The sequence below is a fragment of the Corvus hawaiiensis genome, chromosome 2, assembly GCF_020740725.1.
Source record: "Corvus hawaiiensis isolate bCorHaw1 chromosome 2, bCorHaw1.pri.cur, whole genome shotgun sequence".
NCBI lineage: Eukaryota > Metazoa > Chordata > Aves > Passeriformes > Corvidae > Corvus > Corvus hawaiiensis.
Genome location: NC_063214.1, coordinates 119796861 through 119815557, shown reverse-complemented (window position 1 = coordinate 119815557; position 18697 = coordinate 119796861). Strand labels below are relative to the sequence as shown.

General features: G+C 43.7%; 1 protein-coding gene across 1 annotated transcript in view; it reads left to right on the top strand.

Moving 5' to 3' along the window:
• Positions 1-17050, top strand: part of PCP4 (Purkinje cell protein 4) — a 47642-nt gene extending 30592 nt beyond the window's left edge. Inside the window, exon 3 of the mRNA XM_048290756.1 lies at positions 16246-17050. Within this exon, the coding sequence (XP_048146713.1) occupies positions 16246-16373 (128 nt within the window). The 3' untranslated portion in view covers positions 16374-17050. The remainder of the gene's footprint in view (positions 1-16245) is intronic.
• Positions 17051-18697: the final 1647 nt, after the last annotated feature.

Here is an 18697-nt window from a genome sequence, read left to right as displayed (position 1 = left end):
CTCGGTGCCCATTGGCAGAGCTCTTCTGGAAGTGGTTACTGCTGGTTTTTTCAAGGCCCAAAACACATTCACTCATGATATTGAAGGTCTTAACCAGTCATATAAGTTGATATTTTACTGCCACTGTGACTCCTTGTCACAAGCAACAAGGAGTGGTGCAGTGGGATGCTCTGGGGTGAATCCAAACTCCTGGTCCTTCCTACCAGGCAGGCCAGGCTTCCACGATGGATCAAGTTAGTTATTTCTTACTTTCTTCATAAAACCTGTGGTTTTCCTTTCATCTTTTCCACAAGTAGGGTCTTCTCTGCCTCTCTTCCTGTCTCCCTCATTTCTTGTGTCTCACCTCTCATTCTTTCTCTTCCCCCCCCCGAGAATTTTGTGTCTCCTCAGCACAGCTGGGTCGAGTGCTGCTTCTCCCTCTAACTGCCTAATTTTCCCTCCTATTTTCCCAGGAAAATTTGCAGTCTGGATCATTAGTAAAAAATATTCATTTGCCAAAAAGAAGGTTCCTGACTAATGCTCTAACTCGGGGTCATGGTGACCCTCAGCTGAACTTTTTCATTTTTCTCCAGTCTCACAAAACATTACCAAGACTAGGTTTAAACAAGGGCCAGGTGAGGAGTCACCTGAAAGAAGAGAAACATAAGTAAGAGACAGAACAGTTTTTAAAGGAGCAGAATTAGAAACAAGAAGGCTTTTAGTTGTTCTCTTTCTGGGAAGGAAGGGAAGAAGGGAGGGAGGAAGGAAGGGAGGGAGGAAGGAAGGAAGGAAGGAATTTGGAAGGAATTCGGAAGGAAGGAAGGAATTCGGAAGGAATTCGGAAGGAAGGAATTTGGAAGGAATTTGGAAGGAAGGAAGGAAGGAAGGAATTTGGAAGGAAGGAAGGAAGGAAGGAAGGAAGGAAATAAATAAATAATTGGGTTTCCTGACAAAAGAGGAGAAAAAAAAATAATTGGTTCTGTTTACGTGCAGATCTAAAATTTGAGCAGTAAAGATAATTAGGTGGGTTTTAGTGGAACAGGGAGTGGGCTGTGCTGTGTCCTGTGCATTCTGCACATGCCAGCACTTTGGAGGCAGTGAGGGATGTGAATCCCAACTTAGGTCCTTCCTTGCACCGACCCAGCTTGTGTTTCCTGAAGCAGAGGAAATGCATGAAAGGTTTAGTCCTTCTAGATGCTTGTAAGCTCGTGTCCTTGTAATCCTCAGAAACAGGGTGAGGAAGAATGGGTCTCTCTAGACCAGAAAATACAGGCTGGAGAGATGATCTGAGGTTGGCCAGCTGCGTGTGTCAGCCCAGATGCTGTTTCTGATCAGCTTTATTGACAATCTGACATGTCTGTAAATCCACACAGACCTTAAAAGGTGCCTGTCAGGGTTTAAATTCACACAAGGGAAAATGTTTTCTAGAGAATTTTTAAATGAGTAGCAGAGATAAATGTGAGAGAAATCCTCACCATAGAATGTGTAAAGGACTACTCAGATTAATTTTTGTCTTCCATGTAATCATTTTAAGTGACTCGACTGTTTTCAATTTTTTTCCTGTGCTTAAATCTTCAAGAAATCATTGGCAACTCTCAAAACACCAGCAGAGTAACATTCACCCTCTGGTTTTGATCCCTTTTAACGATTTTCCAGCTATCCATAACTTTTATTTCATTTAGTTTACATTCCTTCACTGGTATTATATGCACTTACTTTGTTTATTGCAATCTGGACTGGTGGCAAGGCCGATTAACAGCTGCTGAACTCTGCTGGCTAAAAGCTCCCTTTTCAGTTGTACACAACCTTGCCAAAATCCAATGGCTTGGGCTGAAATTTGTTATTTTGATTGCTTGCCTCAAGCAGAATTATTTCGGAAGGGTTCAGCAAAGTCATTCTAGTAGTTTCCAAAAATGAGGCTTGAGCAAAATGTTAGCACATCAAGAAATTAAAAACAATTTCTGATGGCCTTTTGTCTGACTGCTTCGAGCCTTTGTCATTTTGAACAGAAATGTAAGATTTTGTCATCTGAGATGTGACTTTTCTATTTGTTATAGAGGCCAAGTTATAAATGTTTCGAAGGACAAGCCTTACGTTTGTGTGAGTTCAGTGAAGCAGTTAATTATTTTTTTTTTCCATGAAAACGCAACATCACTGAGCCAAATAGTAAACACGAAAGCAATTAAACCAACACTGTCTTTGAAAGGCTTAAGGAAATGATCGTTTTCCTTAATTGCTGCTACATTCAGCGATGCTTTGGCCAGGAGCTGAAGGGTCGTGCCTTTTCTGTGCTCCTAAAACATCACAATTGCTTAGGAAAAAATGTGCCTCCTTCCTTGGAAGCAGAGGGTCCCAGAAGCTGGAGCGGGGAGGTCAAAGGATGGAATGACAAAGTTCAGTAGGTCTCATCAGGAAGCTGGAAACACAGAGGATTAGGCAGGATTTGAAACTTATGGGATGGAAGCTGGGATGGGGAGGGAGGAATATGAGCAGGCATGTGAGAACTGGAGGAGAGCAGGAGTCAGCTGGTGTGGGAAGGGGCTGGGCTGGAATTTTGAGGTTAGGGAATGTCCTGGTGCAGTTTTGGGGAGCAGGGGTAGCAAAATAAAGACACAGCATTGTTGAGGTCTGCTGGCAGCCGTGGTGACCGTCTTGGCTGGGGGAGAGCTGGGGCTGGCCCTGAGCTGGGACAGAGGAGATGGAACAGGAGTAGCCACCACATCTGAAGGCATCAGAGTTTTCTGATTGTTCCCTTCCCATCAGCTTTATGAATCCCACCCAAAAAAATCTGCAAGTCATTCCCTTTCCTGCTGATTCAGGAACAGGACAGCAGCCTCCCGCCTCTGCCTGTTACTCCATTAAAACTGGTGTTGGATTTAACAGTTCCAGGCAGCCGTGCTGAGGAGCCATGTGGGTGTCCATATGTTGTATCAAAATACCTTTTTTTTTTGCTTTAAATCTAGGAAACACTGCACTCCTAAGACCATGAAAGTTTCAATGTCAAAAATTAAAGTTGTCCACTCAGTGATTCAGTTAATTTTGCCTAATGGTATCGGTTCATTTTGTCATTTATTAACTTTCTCATGTTCAGCTTTGCAGCCTGAATGTTCTTTTAAGATAGCTTTATGCATGCAATAAACTTACAGCTGAAGCAGGAGGGAAACCTTTATCCCCCAGCCTTGGTTAGATTTTCATGTTAATTAGTCTATCTGGCACTGGGTTTAATAACTTTCTAATTGCAATTGCAGCACTTACCTAAATCAATGGCCACCCCTCTGGATAAAACTGATTTTAAATAGCCATTGTTAAAAGGCACCAGGTGAAAACTTAGTGAGGTGAAAAGCAAGATAACATGAATAGGAACCCTCCTTTTCTTCTAGACAGCTCATATTAATAAAGCTTGCTTTTTGTTTTGTTTTGCCTTAACATGTTTTTACATTAAAAAAAAAATTGAACTTACAGAGGACACTTTCTGAGCTTCCTTTAAGATGTTGCAGGATGGGAGTCAGGGAATGCTCCAGGTGATAAAAGGGATTTGTTCCAGCTCTGAGGACTGGAAGGCAGCGAGGCTGGAGGGCCAGTGTGGTACCTCACAAGCACCACTTGGCTGGCAGCTCGGAAATGCACCCGCTTCCAGCACGTACAACCTTCTTTGTGTCCTCAGCGTTCTGTGTGGGTTTGTTAAGTGCACCATCTGTCAGGATAATGAGAGCATTTTCACTTCCCTGCTCCATAACCTCCTGATGTAGTGAAAGAGCTCAGAATATGGACCTGCTTTCTCCCTTCGCAGGGGCTTTATTGGAAAAGCATGCTTGCTTTTACCCACATTAAAAAAAATGAAAAGGTGTGTGGGTGTGAATAATCAATACACAGGCTATAAAAAGGTGGATACTCCTCCTTGCTACACACCTGAGAATAAGCCCACTGCAAGCCAGCCTTAATGATCTACACATTAGTCAGCTGCTTGTCAGATGCTTGTCAGGGCTGCACTCTTAGGGGAGAACAACCCCTCCACCCTTTATCTGAAATGGCATCCAGTTCAAAAGAGGATGCTGCGGAGTCAGTGCCTAGGACCTAGAAGGTTTGGAATTTTATTTTCTTATGAGATGGGGGAAAGAGGAAAAAAAAATGCAGAAGCAGGATTTGAAGTACTGTGTAGCGGCTTTGGAGCCCGACCTTGCTCATTATCTTCACTGCTTTGGAAAGGCTTGGAAAATTATATTACCATACAACCATCAGTCGTCACTCAATAAATACAGAGGCTACAGGCAGGGACAAGAAATCCCACTGAGCTTTGGTATTGACTTGTTAGAATTCCAGGCTTTAGCCTCCCAGTACAGTAACTGCCTCTAAGTAATGAACAAGCTGCTCAGAAGGACGCCTTGCCCTTCTGGATTCATTCCCCCCTCTTTTATAGGATCTATTCACTGCCATGTTTTACTCCCTTATGCTAAACAGTAAATTGTCCTATGTGACAGTAAGGTCTTTTCTATTACTCTGGGAGAGGAAATCAGTGGGAGAGCAGAGCTGTGCTCCAGTTGTGCCTCAGAGCCAATAGTCATGTCCACCTCAGCATCAGTTTCCACGGTAGGGGAGGGGAGAGAAAAAAAACATGTCAAGGATGTGTGGTGGGGTTGTATTTCTTCCATTAAGGAATGATGAAGCAGTAACTTTTGTGTGTAATGGTGCTGTACAATCTGAATTATCTGTTGAGTGCACCACATTGGGGAACTGCACTAGGAGGTGGTCACTTTGTTTTTCTGAGCTCTGCGTGCAGATTCCAGTCTCATGTCAGTGTTCCTTGGCTTGGACCAGCCACAAGAATCATGGAAATACCTTTTAAAGGGTTCTTATCTTCTACACATGGACACCCAGCACATCTGACTCACACATTTTATTCTTCCTGCATTCTCAGCCCTGTTTTGGTTGCCTTTGTCACATGCTGGGTGCAGCAAGGTTCCTCGGAGCACCTCCACTCTTCAGGATGGCAGCAGCCATCACCTGGCTTGTTCTTAGCTAAATAGGAGAGCAGAGGTTTGGTGTTTGCAGTAGCTGGTGAATTCAATTACAGTTCTCACAGAAACTGTCATTTGGCTGCTTGTTCACATGAAGCATTTGATATTGCTTGTCTTGGTGTTAACTGTAATCCCTTATTAGAGGTGTATAAGGAATCTTATTGATGTGCACTTAAAGGCACACAGTGTACACAAAAATTCACTATCTTTGAATTAAATTGAAAGGAGAGCGAGAGGTGCTGATACAGTTTTTTTTGTCTGTTCAGCTATATTTCTATAAAAAGAAAAATGTATGCACACTGTTCAGTCAGCTCCTGAGGGAACATGAGAGGATCCAGATCAGCTGCACAACTGGCAGCTTCCCTGGCCATCTCAGCAGAGGGAACAAATGTTCATTTTGACCCTCTACTGAAGGTGAGCCGTTCTCTCCCTCTCCATCCCATGGGATCAGAGCACACAGATGGAGTTGTGTGAGAAGGTGTGCCTACCTTTATTTTATTTTCTTCCTTCTTGGAGCAAACAAGATTTCTTAGCTGCTGCAGTTTCAGTGTAGTACCTTTCAGAAGGGCTAAATAATTCATTTGATGAGAAAGAATTTCTCATGAACTAGCAGATAAGTGTGTTCATCTGAAATTCTACAATGTGTAGTTCAGGCACCACTCAGGCTCAGGCAATGTAACTCACTTAAAGAACAATATCTACATCTGAAACAGTCCCTCTGAGCTGCCTTTATAACTAATAGAGAACTAAGCAGTATAGGAAGGGGATTCAAGGGTGAGATTTGTGCTGTCCACTAATGTTGGAATTGCACCCTTGGAGTCCTTGCTTTGCTCCATTGGTGTCTTTCTAAACACCTGCAAGTTTGGCTTCCTTTACAGCTGGACTTGATGATCTTAAAGATCTTTTCCAATCTAAATGATTTTATGATTCTAAGTTAGATTAAGAAATTTTTTTTTTGCCTTAGGAATTGGCCAGAGCTTTTTACCTAGAATCTGGTTTTGAAATATTTGGCTTAATGAGCTTCTGCAGAACACGTAACATGGCTGAGTGGCTCTTGGGCAAGACAGCCTGGAGCACACTGACAATACCCTCCAGCATATAATTCCTTCTCATCCTCTTTCAGAGTCACATTGCCACTGGATCTTAATTTATCTTCCCAGTGCTGCTGTTTCAGTGTTATCCTACATTCTCCTGAGGAGCCCCTCCTCTCTTCCTAAGAAAGTTAAGCAAGCCAGCCTGCAGGGGAAATGAACACAGAATGTGGCTTTTTGCGTTCCGTGGAGACACGGTAAACTCAAATTAATGATTCTGTTCGGGTAACAGCCCAAGCAAAAAAAAGCAGTGGAAATTTCCTAGAACCAACCCTCCTGCAACAGGTTTTCTTTGCTTTACAGTGGAAAACTACATCTGGGTGACTGCTTTCAGGAGTCAGAGATGTTAAAATTCTGTACCTTGTGTGAGAAAATTTCATTCTGTGGAACATTCAGTAAGACTTCTGGTCAGACCAAATCTATCCAGCACTCTGGCTGAACTTGTGGATGCTGGAGCAGAAGTTATAAAGCCAAGTGATGCAGGAGCATGTGAGACCCACTGGCAGGCCAAGTTTCATGGTAAATTGATTTCCTTTAGAGTATCCTGGTCTTTGCTCAGGGCGAACTACCTTGGAGCTGCTCCAGAAGCCTGCATTTTATATCCATCACATCTCTAGGGCTTTCCTGAAGGGATGAATTTGGTGTTATGGAGGGGTGACAAACTTTCTTTTGCCAAACACTCTCCTGAAAGAATGTCTTAGAGCAGGTTTGTTCATCCTAGCCTGGTTTTACCCTGTGACAATTCTGTTCTGTCACTAAAGGACTCCAAATACTTCCTTGGGCATTCTTAACCTCACAAGCTCCACTTCTACACAATAATTGCCCGGCTGCCTCCACAAACATTCCCAAACTGGCAGGTAGTGCAAGATGTTAAAAAAACATGGTGCATGTATTAAAGCAGTGGCTTTTTTTGGGGATGTAATTGTGCTAAATTAACTATCCTATCACAGCACATAGCAATGCCCATGGTTGTGCAAATAAAAGCTGCACTGTTTGGCCATTATTAATGTTGTTTGTTTCTTGCTCTTAATCTGTGCAGTAAAGTGAGTGCTTCATACTGATAATATTTACAAGGCTTAGGAGATACTGAAATAGAATCACAGAGTGGCTTGGATTGGAAGGGTTCTTCAAGCTCATCTCGTTCCAACCACCTCTTCCATAGGAAGGAAACATCCACTGTCCCAGGTTGCTCCAAGCCCTGTCCAGCCCGGCCTTGGACACTGCCAGGGATCCAGGGGCAGCCACAGCTTCTCTGGGCACCCTGTGCCAGGGCCTCCCCCCCTCCCAAGGAACAATTTCCTCTATAATAACTCCTTTGCTTAAGAACGTGATATTGAATGGTAAAGCTCAGTTCCTGTACCTTATGCTCTGCACCTGTGAGTGTGGGATTTAGTCGTTTGTAATTAAAACCTGTGATGGATTTTACAAGAGGAGAGTGTTTTCTCACTGTGACTTTCCAAGTGCTCATATAACAGTTTTTATTAAAATTACCCTGTAAACTTAAAATAGGCTCTCATTAGTTGCTAACAGATCTGCTGGTATCCAGTGACTCCAAGAAAATGCCCTTATTTTCCACTTTGAAGATGAGCAGGGCAAAGTCTCGCTCTTTTTTGTGTGTGGAAAAAAACATCTTATGACTCCATATCACGGTGCTTTTGATTGACTTCTCTCCTTTTTGTGACTGACAGGCTTTGCTCTGTAACCCGTGCCACCTTCCCCAGCTCTTTTCACTTTGTCAGGCACGGATTTGATCCCCCTTTCCTGCCACTCCTGTGAGGCATGTTGTGATCGCTGCCACTTCTCCGAGCTTCTTCCCCAGCTGCTCTTTAGGGGGGTGGTGGGGTGAGGGAGCATCCCTGGAAAGCAAAGCCAAGGGAGACAGTGCCACACTGGAAGGTAAAATCCTCTGTTTCGTGTTTTCCTGGTGAGTGCTCTCAGGTACCGTCCGTCATCCCACAGTTAACAGCGAGTGCCAACTCATTTTGAGGCAGTTCCCTTGCAGTCTGGAGCAGCAAAATGTTTGGAAGTGCTGGGGGCAGCATGTCTGTTGGAAAACAAAATGGGTTTAGAGCCTTTTATATGGTTTTGATGCAAAGTGGTGCAGCATGGCTTGAATCAAAAGGGCTAAACTCTCTTTCCCTCAACGCCCCAGGGGTCCCTCACTCTGCCACCACAGTCCCTCGGCAGAGTCTGTCTGGAACAATCCCAGCCATGCCTGTGGCTGCACCGACTCTCACATATTTAGGGAAGCTGTGGATGATGCCTGAGCTGTGCTGGGGCCTCGGATAATGTGCTGGTGTCGAGGTAGCCCTGAGGAAGTTCTCCCGTTGTTATTTTAAACGTTATTGCTGAAGACACTTTTGCAAAGGTCAGAGCACTGAGGGGTGGTGGAGGGGAAAGAATTTATTGTTCTGCATTTGTAACCACATTAGGGCTCCCAGCTCGGGCTGGGAGTGCCTGGATGCTACCATAATAGGGAAATAACTGATCATATATTAATCAAGCAGTCGAGAAGCGAGTCAGGAGGGCAGCTTGCTTCATGCATTGCTGAAATGCAGCTCCTTCCACAGCAAAGCTGGTTAAAGGCACAGTGTTTAACTGGGGAAATGAGAACTGGAAATGGCAGAGGAAATTAAAACTGCATCGTAACAGTTCCCATTTAAAACTTGGCTGGGGCGTTGGGGATCATGGGCAGCTGCAGAATGAGACTCCCATAACTCTGGGCTGAATTTGTGAGGAGGAGCTTGGCATCCTGACCTGGAGGAGAGGCTGGGCTAGGGCTGGGTGTGTTATCCCTGCTGGTGGGGCATCGTTCTGCAGGGACAGAGGGACCTGGCAGGAGCTGGACTCGATGGTCCTTGTGGGTCCCTTCCAACTCAGGACACTGACATTCTGTGACAGTGCCAGCACTTGATCCCCAGCACCATTTCCTTTCAGCTCCCAGAGGCTCCCACTGAATTTGCCAGTTTAGCACTTCTCAGACGCAGCTTTAGCTGGTAAGAGATGAGATGATAGAGCTGAAATGGCCATTTTTATTTGCTAGGTTCCCAGTTAAACTCCAGAAAGTTTGATCTCCAAGTGGCAGTGTGAATTAGTTTCATTCCCAGAATACTTCCCATGAGTTATGTACCTACCTATACATCAGTTACATGTTTGTAAACCATTTTAAAAGGCTGGCAGTGATCCATTAATTATTTTGAAGATGAGGAATGATTGCTTAAATAATATTAGCATTTAAGGAAAAACAATATTTGTCTCTATATTAATTGTTGAGCAAAATCTATTCATCTGTAGTTGGCTACAGTCTACTGGAGAATGCAATTTCTGTAAACTGAATTTTATTGCTATTCCTTTCTGTTCCATTATGTTACCCCAATGTACATATTTTTTGTGCTACTTCGTTTATCTTGTGTCAGAAATAATATTCCTGTTCTCAAACATTATTACAACTAGGGAAAAAAAAAGATTAATCAGACATTTCAAAAGCCTCATGCTGAAATAACATTTTTAAAATTATAGAAGAACAACCATTATTTTCTACAGCAAAACTAATTTTTCGAGTTCGAGATAGCAACACCGTATTCCAAAAGTAAAGGTCAATTTGAAAAATAAAAGATTCTGGTTGCCTAATAAGGTTATGTTCTTTATACCAAATTGTAATTTACAGTTGAATCAAATGATATTAATTATTCCTGGCTTGCTTTGAGTGATATTCTGGGGCCAGTTGGTGTAGTTCAGATAAAAACAGCTGTTACATTTAGTCTTATCATTAATGATAACCTTTATTTTTTTCCACATGGAGCTTTTGAAGTCTCAGGAGACTGCTGAGCTCCAGGGGTTGCTTTTCTGTTTCAGAGATGGTTCCCGTTTGGACTTTCCATTTCCCCAGCATCTTCTACCTTCAAATAACCGAAACCAAAAACCCCTTGTGGAAAGCTGTAATTCCCCACCATCGAGTGCGTCTCTCCTGACAGAACAGGGAGCCTTGGACTCTGGAAGGTGGCCCTGGAATGTCTGGGTTTATTTTGAAGTGACAAAACGAGAACAGCTGTAGGGATGGAGTCCTTGTCACAAAACGAGCATCTCACCCTGCAGCACTTCTAATGAGCAGGAAGAAAAATTATTGTTGTTCCTAATCTAATTAGAGAAAAATTTTGTGCTTATTAATGAAGAAGCTGAGTGTTGGTGGCTAAGAAGGCTGATGGCCCCTGGGCTGGATCAGGAATTGTGTGTCCAGCAGGAGCAGGGCAGGGATTGTCCCTCTGTGCTGGGCACTGAGAGGCCCCTCGAGGGCTGTGCCCAGTTCTGGCTCCTGCAGGAGAGCCCTGGAGGGGCTGGAGCGTGTCCAGGGCAGGGAAGGGAGCTGGGAAGGGGCTGGAGCCCCAGGAGCGGCTGAGGGAGCTGGGAAAGGGGCTCAGGCTGGAGCAAAGGAGGCTCAGGGGGGACCTTGTGGCTCTGCACAAGTCCCTGACAGGAGGGTGGTGGGGTTCTGCTGCCTCCAGCACAGGGAGGACGTGGAGCTGCTGGAGAGAGGCCAGAGGAGGCACCAGGATGAGCAGAGGGATGGAGCAGCTCTGCTGGGAGGAAAGGCTGCGAGAGCTGGGATTGTTCAGCCTGGAGAGGAGAAGCTTTGGGCTGAGCTCAGTGTGGCCTTGCAGGGCCTGAAGGAGCTGGGAAGAGAGAGATTATTTACAAGTACAAGGGGTAATGGCTTCAAACTGATAGAGAGTAGGTTTAGGTTAGATATTAGAAGAAATTCTTTACTGTGAGCACAGTGAGACCCCGGCACAGGCTGCCCAGAGCAGCTGGGGCTGCCCCTGGATCCCTGGCAGTGCCCAAGGCCGGGCTGGATGTGGCTTGGAGAAACCTGCTGTAGTGGAAGGTGTCCCTGCCTGTGGCAGGGTGGAACTGGATGTCCTCTTAAGGCCTCTTCCAACCCAGGCCATTCTGTGATTCTATAACTCCCCTAGAAAACAAGTCTTTTACTTCCTCACCCTCAATTAGATACAGAGGGGAGGAATGGCCAACATCAACATAGAGGTTTTAAAACTATTGCTTGTGAGGAGTTAAGTGTGGCCTCCACACCTCTGAGCATCCATATGTTTTCTCGAGCTGGCTGGTTGCTCTGTGGACTCTGGTCAGATAGAATGACTCTTCCCATCACATAAAGATAATGCTCCACATGGATGTCAACATCCATGTGATTCCTGCCCAGTTTGGTCCTCTTTATTTCGGGGCTGTTCTGCCTCACTGGACAGGCTGGTGTAATAGCTTGGGATCCGAGCGGCAGCGTAAAGATTGTCACAGCTTGAAAAATCTTGGGAGCAGTGGGAGGTAATGATCCTGCCTGAGGCAAAATACCGCTTCTGGCCTGTTACAGGGCACTGTGATTCTGTCCCACACTCCATTTAATCTCCCCAAACGCTGCAGTTTAGCCCCTGAAAAATGCAGTATTTTTATAAGTGTATTCCATCTTCAGTCTGGTCCTATAATTCCTGTTCGATGTGAGCCAGGTGAGCAGGGGCAGAGGATGGCACCTGAGACAGGAAATGCCAGTTAGAGCCTTCAGCTCGTGCCATTTTTCATGCTGAATGGTTTTCCAGAATGTGATGAGCAATTTCTGTTTCATCTGGAAGATGGGGAATTTCTGAGAATAAAGACTGAGTCCCCTTTTCCACCCTGCTAACCTTTTTCCTTCCCTGAGCAGTTTTGGGAAGGACTAGTCTGTTTAGGCTGTGTTCAAATGTCACAAAAGACTGCTTTAGACTTTTGGCCCATATGGAATAAGCAGTGTTTCCTTTTCCCAGCATTGTCACAATTCATTTTACTTTATAGTTGAAAAGTAAATGAAAGAAATAGCTGGAGGCACATTTGTGAATAATTATATTTGCACCACATTTCTTCAGAGTTTGATGGGTAGATTGGTGTGTAAGTTTTTATTGTTTTCCTTCAGCTTCATTATCCATCCAGTGTTTGCCATGGGTCACGAGGTGCTGTAGCAGATCATGGAGACAGCATTCTGATGCTGAGTGTTTCATCTGGAAAGGGAATACACAGATCTTTTTTCAGTTGCAACAGTGCATAATGATGGTAGACTTGGAAAGCAGCTCATTAGTTGCTGTTTCAGGCTCTCCTGCTGGGATGAGTGCTGCCTGTGGTGAGGGAAAACCCGTACCCTGCAAATTGTCTCTGACTTCAGCCCTGCAGTGTAATGGTGCTGGGGTCTGGGGTGTCCCTTGTCAGCAAGCAGTTGATATTGTGCTCCAAGATTTGTCCCATCACTGATCAGATTTGCCTCAGTTGGCGCCAGAGCCCGTCCATGTTAGGTGATTTTGGAAAACTCATGGGATAATGTAGCCTTTTGTTATGGCCTACAGCTGTTGGTATGGGATTGTTCACCTCCGCTGTTGGCAGTGACCAGAACTCAGCAGGGACATGCACTCACTCCCCTTGTTTGTCAGGGTGTGTTCAGAAGAGTGGGAGTCCAGCAAAGTGTGAAGAAATCTTTCAAGAAAAGCCTTGAAATAGCTGAGTTTAGTGGGAAAGGTTAGGGGGGTTATTTATTATGGTGCTAATGAAACCAGATCCCTTCAGAAAGCAGAAAGTGCAGGCCAGGGCTTATCAACCATCTCTGAATCCTGTAAAATCACGAGAAGCTTGTGAGTTTAAGTCTACTGACACCAGTTTTGTTTTCCCTAGTTTCCTCATGTGGGTGGGTGTAGTGCAGGGATCCTCAGATATCCATGTGGAAGGAATCTTCATGTATTTTAAAAAGTGAAAATATCAACAAAAGGTTGTGTGTGACTGAGGATGGGGAAGGAATCCTGATCCACCTTTATTAGTACATAAAGGTATCTTGGAAAAAGGTTATTTATTATCAGAATGGTTGGCCCCTGCCAGCAGGAATGAAAACAGCAAGTCCAGGAGTGTAACCTGTGCTCTGGCCTGCTGAGAGCCAGAATTTCCTGGGTTTTCAGACCATTTCTGAGCTAAAGGAAAACCAGGAGTGGGAGACAGGGCATGAAAGAGGGACATTTCTACGGGCTTGCTTTCAGCTCTCTGCAGAAATTGAATGATTTGAGGATTCAAATCCAACAGCCTGCACACTAGAGATACTTGAACAACTACTGACAGGTAAAAGTTACTGTGGCATGGGTGGATATGGAGCAGGAAAGGTGCGAAAAGGCTTTTAGTCCTTTTATCAGTGCAGTGAGGTGATTTCTGGTCTCTGCAGGTCCTGAGCCCAGGCTGGCTTTTCATAGTAATTAATTGGTTAATTCTTAATTCATGGAATTGTAGAATGGTGTGGGTTGGAAGGGACCTTAAAGATCACCTGGTTTTGTCTCCCCTGTCACGAGGGAGTTGGAGCTCCTGCTCCTAACCAGTAAAATCATGTAGTTTGCAGGGTGTGATACTTTTTAAATCACTGGGCTGTTTTTAGGAGAGCTAAAATCAGGTAAGAACTAAAATCTTTCTCCCTTAGACAAAGCCCGAGCTGACACCCCACTGAATTTTCTCTCCAGATTGAAAATCCATCTGTTAAAGTATCTGTGTTGTGACAGGTATCAATAGAAAATGGTTTGGGGAGAACTCCAAGAAAATCCACTCCCAAAATTGGGGAAATACCCAATCCAGCTCTTTTCAGTTTAACATAGGACTTCAACTCTTTAAGCAAATACGTCTATGCAATTATATATATATATAAATATATATTCTCTATGTATTCAAATGTGGATGAACCATACATGTATAAAAAAAGTGAAATATGGACATAGGGAGAAAGAAAATGATACAGGTATGTCTATTACATTATATATAGATACCACATGTTTTGTTTTATAATTTATATTATGCATATATGTGTAATCATTATATTTATATTTCCATACCATCTGCTAATGATGAATTTCTTCATTATTCATATAAATGTCTTGGCCCTTTTGAACACTTCTAATTTCTTAATTACAAGTCTGTCATGGCTGAAAACTTCTCATCCTACCATTTCTCTGTGGTGATAGGAAAATAGGAATATAGAAAGAGTTCACATGGAATTTTGGTTTTGATCTCTCAACAAGAATGGGTCAAAAAAAGTAAAAGTCAAACCTTAAGATAATTGTAAATTATTGTATTACAGTTGATTTTAAGGCAGTGATGATGCCATCAAGCAAAAATTAAGGTGACCTAGAAATTCTAGAGACAAATTACTCTAAATGCTGCATTTTCTTAAGTCTTAACGTGAGATTGCTGAGTCACTGTTGCAAGTTAAGATAGTGCTAAAACTTGGCTGTAATAGGAAATGAGCTGTACAAGCCAGATTTCATCAAGAGGTACAAACCCAATTGTGTCTATTCATCCACCCATCTGGTTTTCCCAACTGGCATTTCCAAAGGACAGTAATTAATACACTGAAATCAATGGATAGACTCCACTTTTGCTGTTAGGTTGCCTTTAACCCATAAATACCAAATCAAAATCCATTCAGATTTCTCCTTGGCTGTGTCACTTCCAACCTTCACATCCCTTTCCCCACGGAAAATCAACTACAATTGTATTTCTGTACTTAGGGTGGTTGTATTGCTTGAATAGTTACACAAACCGTGCAGATTCTTGGATTTAATGACATGATTCTGTGATTTAATGACATAAAGTTAATGGATTGATTGCCTTCCACAAAAATCTTTGTTTTGATAGCTTAGCTTTTCATTAGCTTGTATAATCAAACTTTTGGTGAGCTCTCAAGCTGTTCTTCTCATCAAGATTTTCTCTTTCTTCTTCCATTCATCTTTCTTCTTCAATGTTCTTCTAAGTAAAACAAAATATTAAGTGAACATTTCTCTTACGTTAGCATAGCTGCATTTATTTGGTTGTAGTTAAATCAATATGGAATATTGCAAAACCTTCCCTTTAAATATTTGCTCAGTTTAGAGTGGTCCATGGGAAATGAACACAAAAGTTAAGTTCTGAGTAAGAGCAAGAAGCACAAGCAAGAACTACTGCAAGACTCATGCTGAAGTCATGGAATGGCATCCCTGTTCTCTGCTGTGAAGGACAGAGACAATGGGGGTTAAGTTTCTTTTCATTTTAATAATACATGGAAAGTGTTGCCTTTATTTGCATGAACAGTACTTGGGGATGAGCATCCTGGCGGTATTAATGTCAAGAATTAAAAGCAAAGTGGTTCAAAATGGGTGGATTCCCCCAACTGCTGTTAAGTAGAGCTCCCTGCAGACTCCTGGAGTGAAGCTCACTGCAGGCTGGGACACAACAGTTACAGAAGTGAGTTTAACAAACAAGGTTATGGTGAAAAACTCGGTGCTGTGATGAGGTTAGTGGGGTAAATGTGTGTCCCCACTAACTCAGTCCAGGCAGTTCAGGGTTATCTTTGCAACAAGGGCAGGAATTTTCCCAGGCCTGCACTTCTAACTTGTAGGTGGGTGAAGGAAAATTCAGCAGTCAGCTGGGTTGTCCACGTGGAGGCTGAATGCAGCTGAAGGGAAAGCTGAGGCCTGGGAATAAAGGAAGGCAGAGAGCCAAGGATTGAGGATGAAAGACAACAGCAGGGCCTGGAGAGAAGTGAGGGAAGCAGTGCAGTGCTGAGGAGATTGGACATAAATGATTCAAAGAGGAAGAGTGGAGTGTGTTGGAAGGGATGAGGCAGGAAGCGAGTGAGAAGGATGGAAATTAGCCTTAGGAAGTATCTTAGGAAGTATTCTTCCTCTCATGTTGGAGGTGTGATAAGAACAGGGTCTTAATCCCTCTACTTTAAAATATTTTAAGCTGCCTTTTTTTTTAGAGGAAACACAGAATCGTTGAATCATTTAAGTTGGAAAAGTCCTTTAAGTTCTCCCTGCAGGGTGGCACAGAAGAGTCCTTCCTTCCCTCACCGTTGGCTCCCTGGGCTGGGGGGCACTTGCCCAGATGCTGGATGAGTGCTGAGCAGCCTTTGGATGCCACTCCTTAGTGCCCAGCTCCCCACAGTCTGTCACAAACTCCGTCACTGGGAGGGGTTTGATGAAACTTGTCCCAGGTTTTTTCCCTGAATCTGCTCCCTGTTGACATGGCTGTGTCTATGAATAAACAGAATTTTCCACCTGTGCTGTCCAGTGATTATCCCTGTCTGAAAAACCTGCTGATGTTTTTGTTCTGTTTCTTTTGAGCAGATGGGCAAAAGAAGGTTCAAGAGGAGTTTGACATAGACATGGATGCGCCAGAGACAGAGCGGGCGGCCGTGGCGATACAGTCCCAGTTCAGAAAATTCCAGAAGAAAAAAGCGGGGTCCCAGTCCTAGTAGCTACCTCACAGCGTAAAACAAAGTAATCCTGAGATGATTTATCAAGAATATCAGAAATAACACAAAGATGCATGTACAGAAATTATCAATATTTAAAACCCCATTGGCAGATAACAACCCATGAGCTTGTGTGCGACTTCATCCCAGATGTTTCACGCCCATTATCCTCTGTAACTCACCATTTTACTTGATGTTGTAATAAAAAGTTAGGGTGAAGTAATTAAAGTGTCTGCCTTCATCTGTCTTTCCATATTAATCCAGCAAGTGCAACATTACAAATGAACCCAGCCCAGATGCCTGTTTCCCTCTCCATGTAAAGCTCGGAGTCATAACAGCACCGTATGTTGCAGGGATTTTTTGCTGAGGGATGAGATAGATGCATCTCAGCCCTGCTTCCCTCATTTGGAGAATTCCAGCTGCCAGCAAAATGTGAAAATCAAACTACTTTCTCGTAATGAGCTGAAAGTTAAAAAAAAAAAGAAAAAGTTGCAGACAGAAGCTGGCATGAGGGGTGTAGGAAGCAGGGAGTGGTTTATTTCTGTCTTGCAAGAGTGTCAATAAAGTGGTTTGAGTGGGAAAATTGTGCCTGTCCTTCCTCTTTGCATGATAACATTCAGAGATCTTGGACCACATTGACTGTTATGGAAAGAAAATAATAAACCAGACACAAAACACCTTTGGAAGTTTGGGATTGATTTTTGTCTGTAAAAATAGAAACTGACCATCTAAACTCTGTTTATGGATGCATTTTTTCAGTCCTCTGCATAATCAGCAACTATTTCTGTGCCATCTGTCTATTTCCATATTATTTTCCATATTTGAGGAGTAAATCCTAACAGGCTTCCTGTGCCCATTTGCCCTGTTCTGTATTCAACTGTGAGCCCCTTTATCACTGTGTTAGCCCAGCTTTGGATCAACAAAAAGCAGCTACAGCGATGTGTCCTAAATTGGGAAGTGAGTGGTGACAGCCTGCCTGCCTTTCCCTCCTTCAGGGGGAAGAGATCCAGGTGTCGTTCCCAGTTCTGCCCAGGGGGATTCTTTCCTTCCTCTCCCACCTTCCTCAGGAGTGTTTGATCACCAGGGCAAGGGACAAGTGCATCATTAGTCACCTTTAAGCAGAAAGCCATGAGCAGGGGGCAGGAATGGAGGGAAAGGAGGGATCTCATGCCCTTCCCACGGGAGCCCACCAGACCAGCAATGCTGGAGAGGTGCAGAGCTGTGGGATTACAAGGGAAAAGCCCTCATCCTTCTGCAGGTTAAGGCACTTGTGGTGCTGGGCATCATTTCCGTGGTGTTGTCAGGAGCTCTGGCCCCGTGCTGGTTACGGGCAGCCCTCAGGGATGCTGAGCAGGGGAAATGCTGTGGGCAGTGAAGAAAGCTTGTGCAAACATGACTTGTGAGGTGCTTGAGGCTGGGTGGGAAGGGACAGGGCATTTTAGAACCTACTTTGGGGGTAAACATCTACATGCTGCCCAGACCCTGCCTGTGGCACCTCTGTCTGTGTCAGGTCCTGGCCCTAGGCATGACTTTCCCACTCGTCACCTGCAAAGTCAGCATCATCCTCCAAGCTGCAGCTCAGTGCTTTCATTATTTTTTTTAAGCAGCACTGTTCCTTTGCATTTAAGAATTTCACAAATAAACCTCAAATAACAGCGCTGCTGTGCTCCAAGTGTGGTTTGTGGAGGCCCCAGTTCCCCCAATTGTGTTTCACAGCGACTGCTCACCATATAATAATAGCCTAAGCATAATAATCTAAAAATTGTCATGGCTTTGGGTTGTGTTGGTGCCATTTTGTTTAGATGAACATACATTTGTAATAAAAGACTGCATTTGTGTTCTGCATTAGGTCATTTGAAACAGCATGAGCTCTGTAATGGCTACTTAATTGAATAAAAACTATGGGTAAGCACTAGGCTTTTATATTTGATCTGACATTCCTTGGACTTAAATTTCCTACACAACAGGAATAATCATATGGTTGGGATACAGAAAATGATTACATTATTGAAGCACAGCAGCAGGGGCTGTTAGTAAATGAATTGTGGCTCTTTCAGCAGCAGGGCTTCTCTTCAATGTGGAGTTCAGAGTGCATCTTACAGGCACAGCCCTAATGTACACTGAAACATAATGAGGAAATAGTGATCTGGCATGAAATTTGGAATAATCGTGACTGCCTCTGTCAGACAATTTCCTTTTTATGTAAATGTGTTTGCACACAGATTGACTTCGTGTTCCCAGGAGAGCTTTCTTGCTCCTGAGTCTTGCTCTTCACTCATCCTTTGCCCATATCCAAAGTGACAGCTGTTAATTTCTTGTCTTAC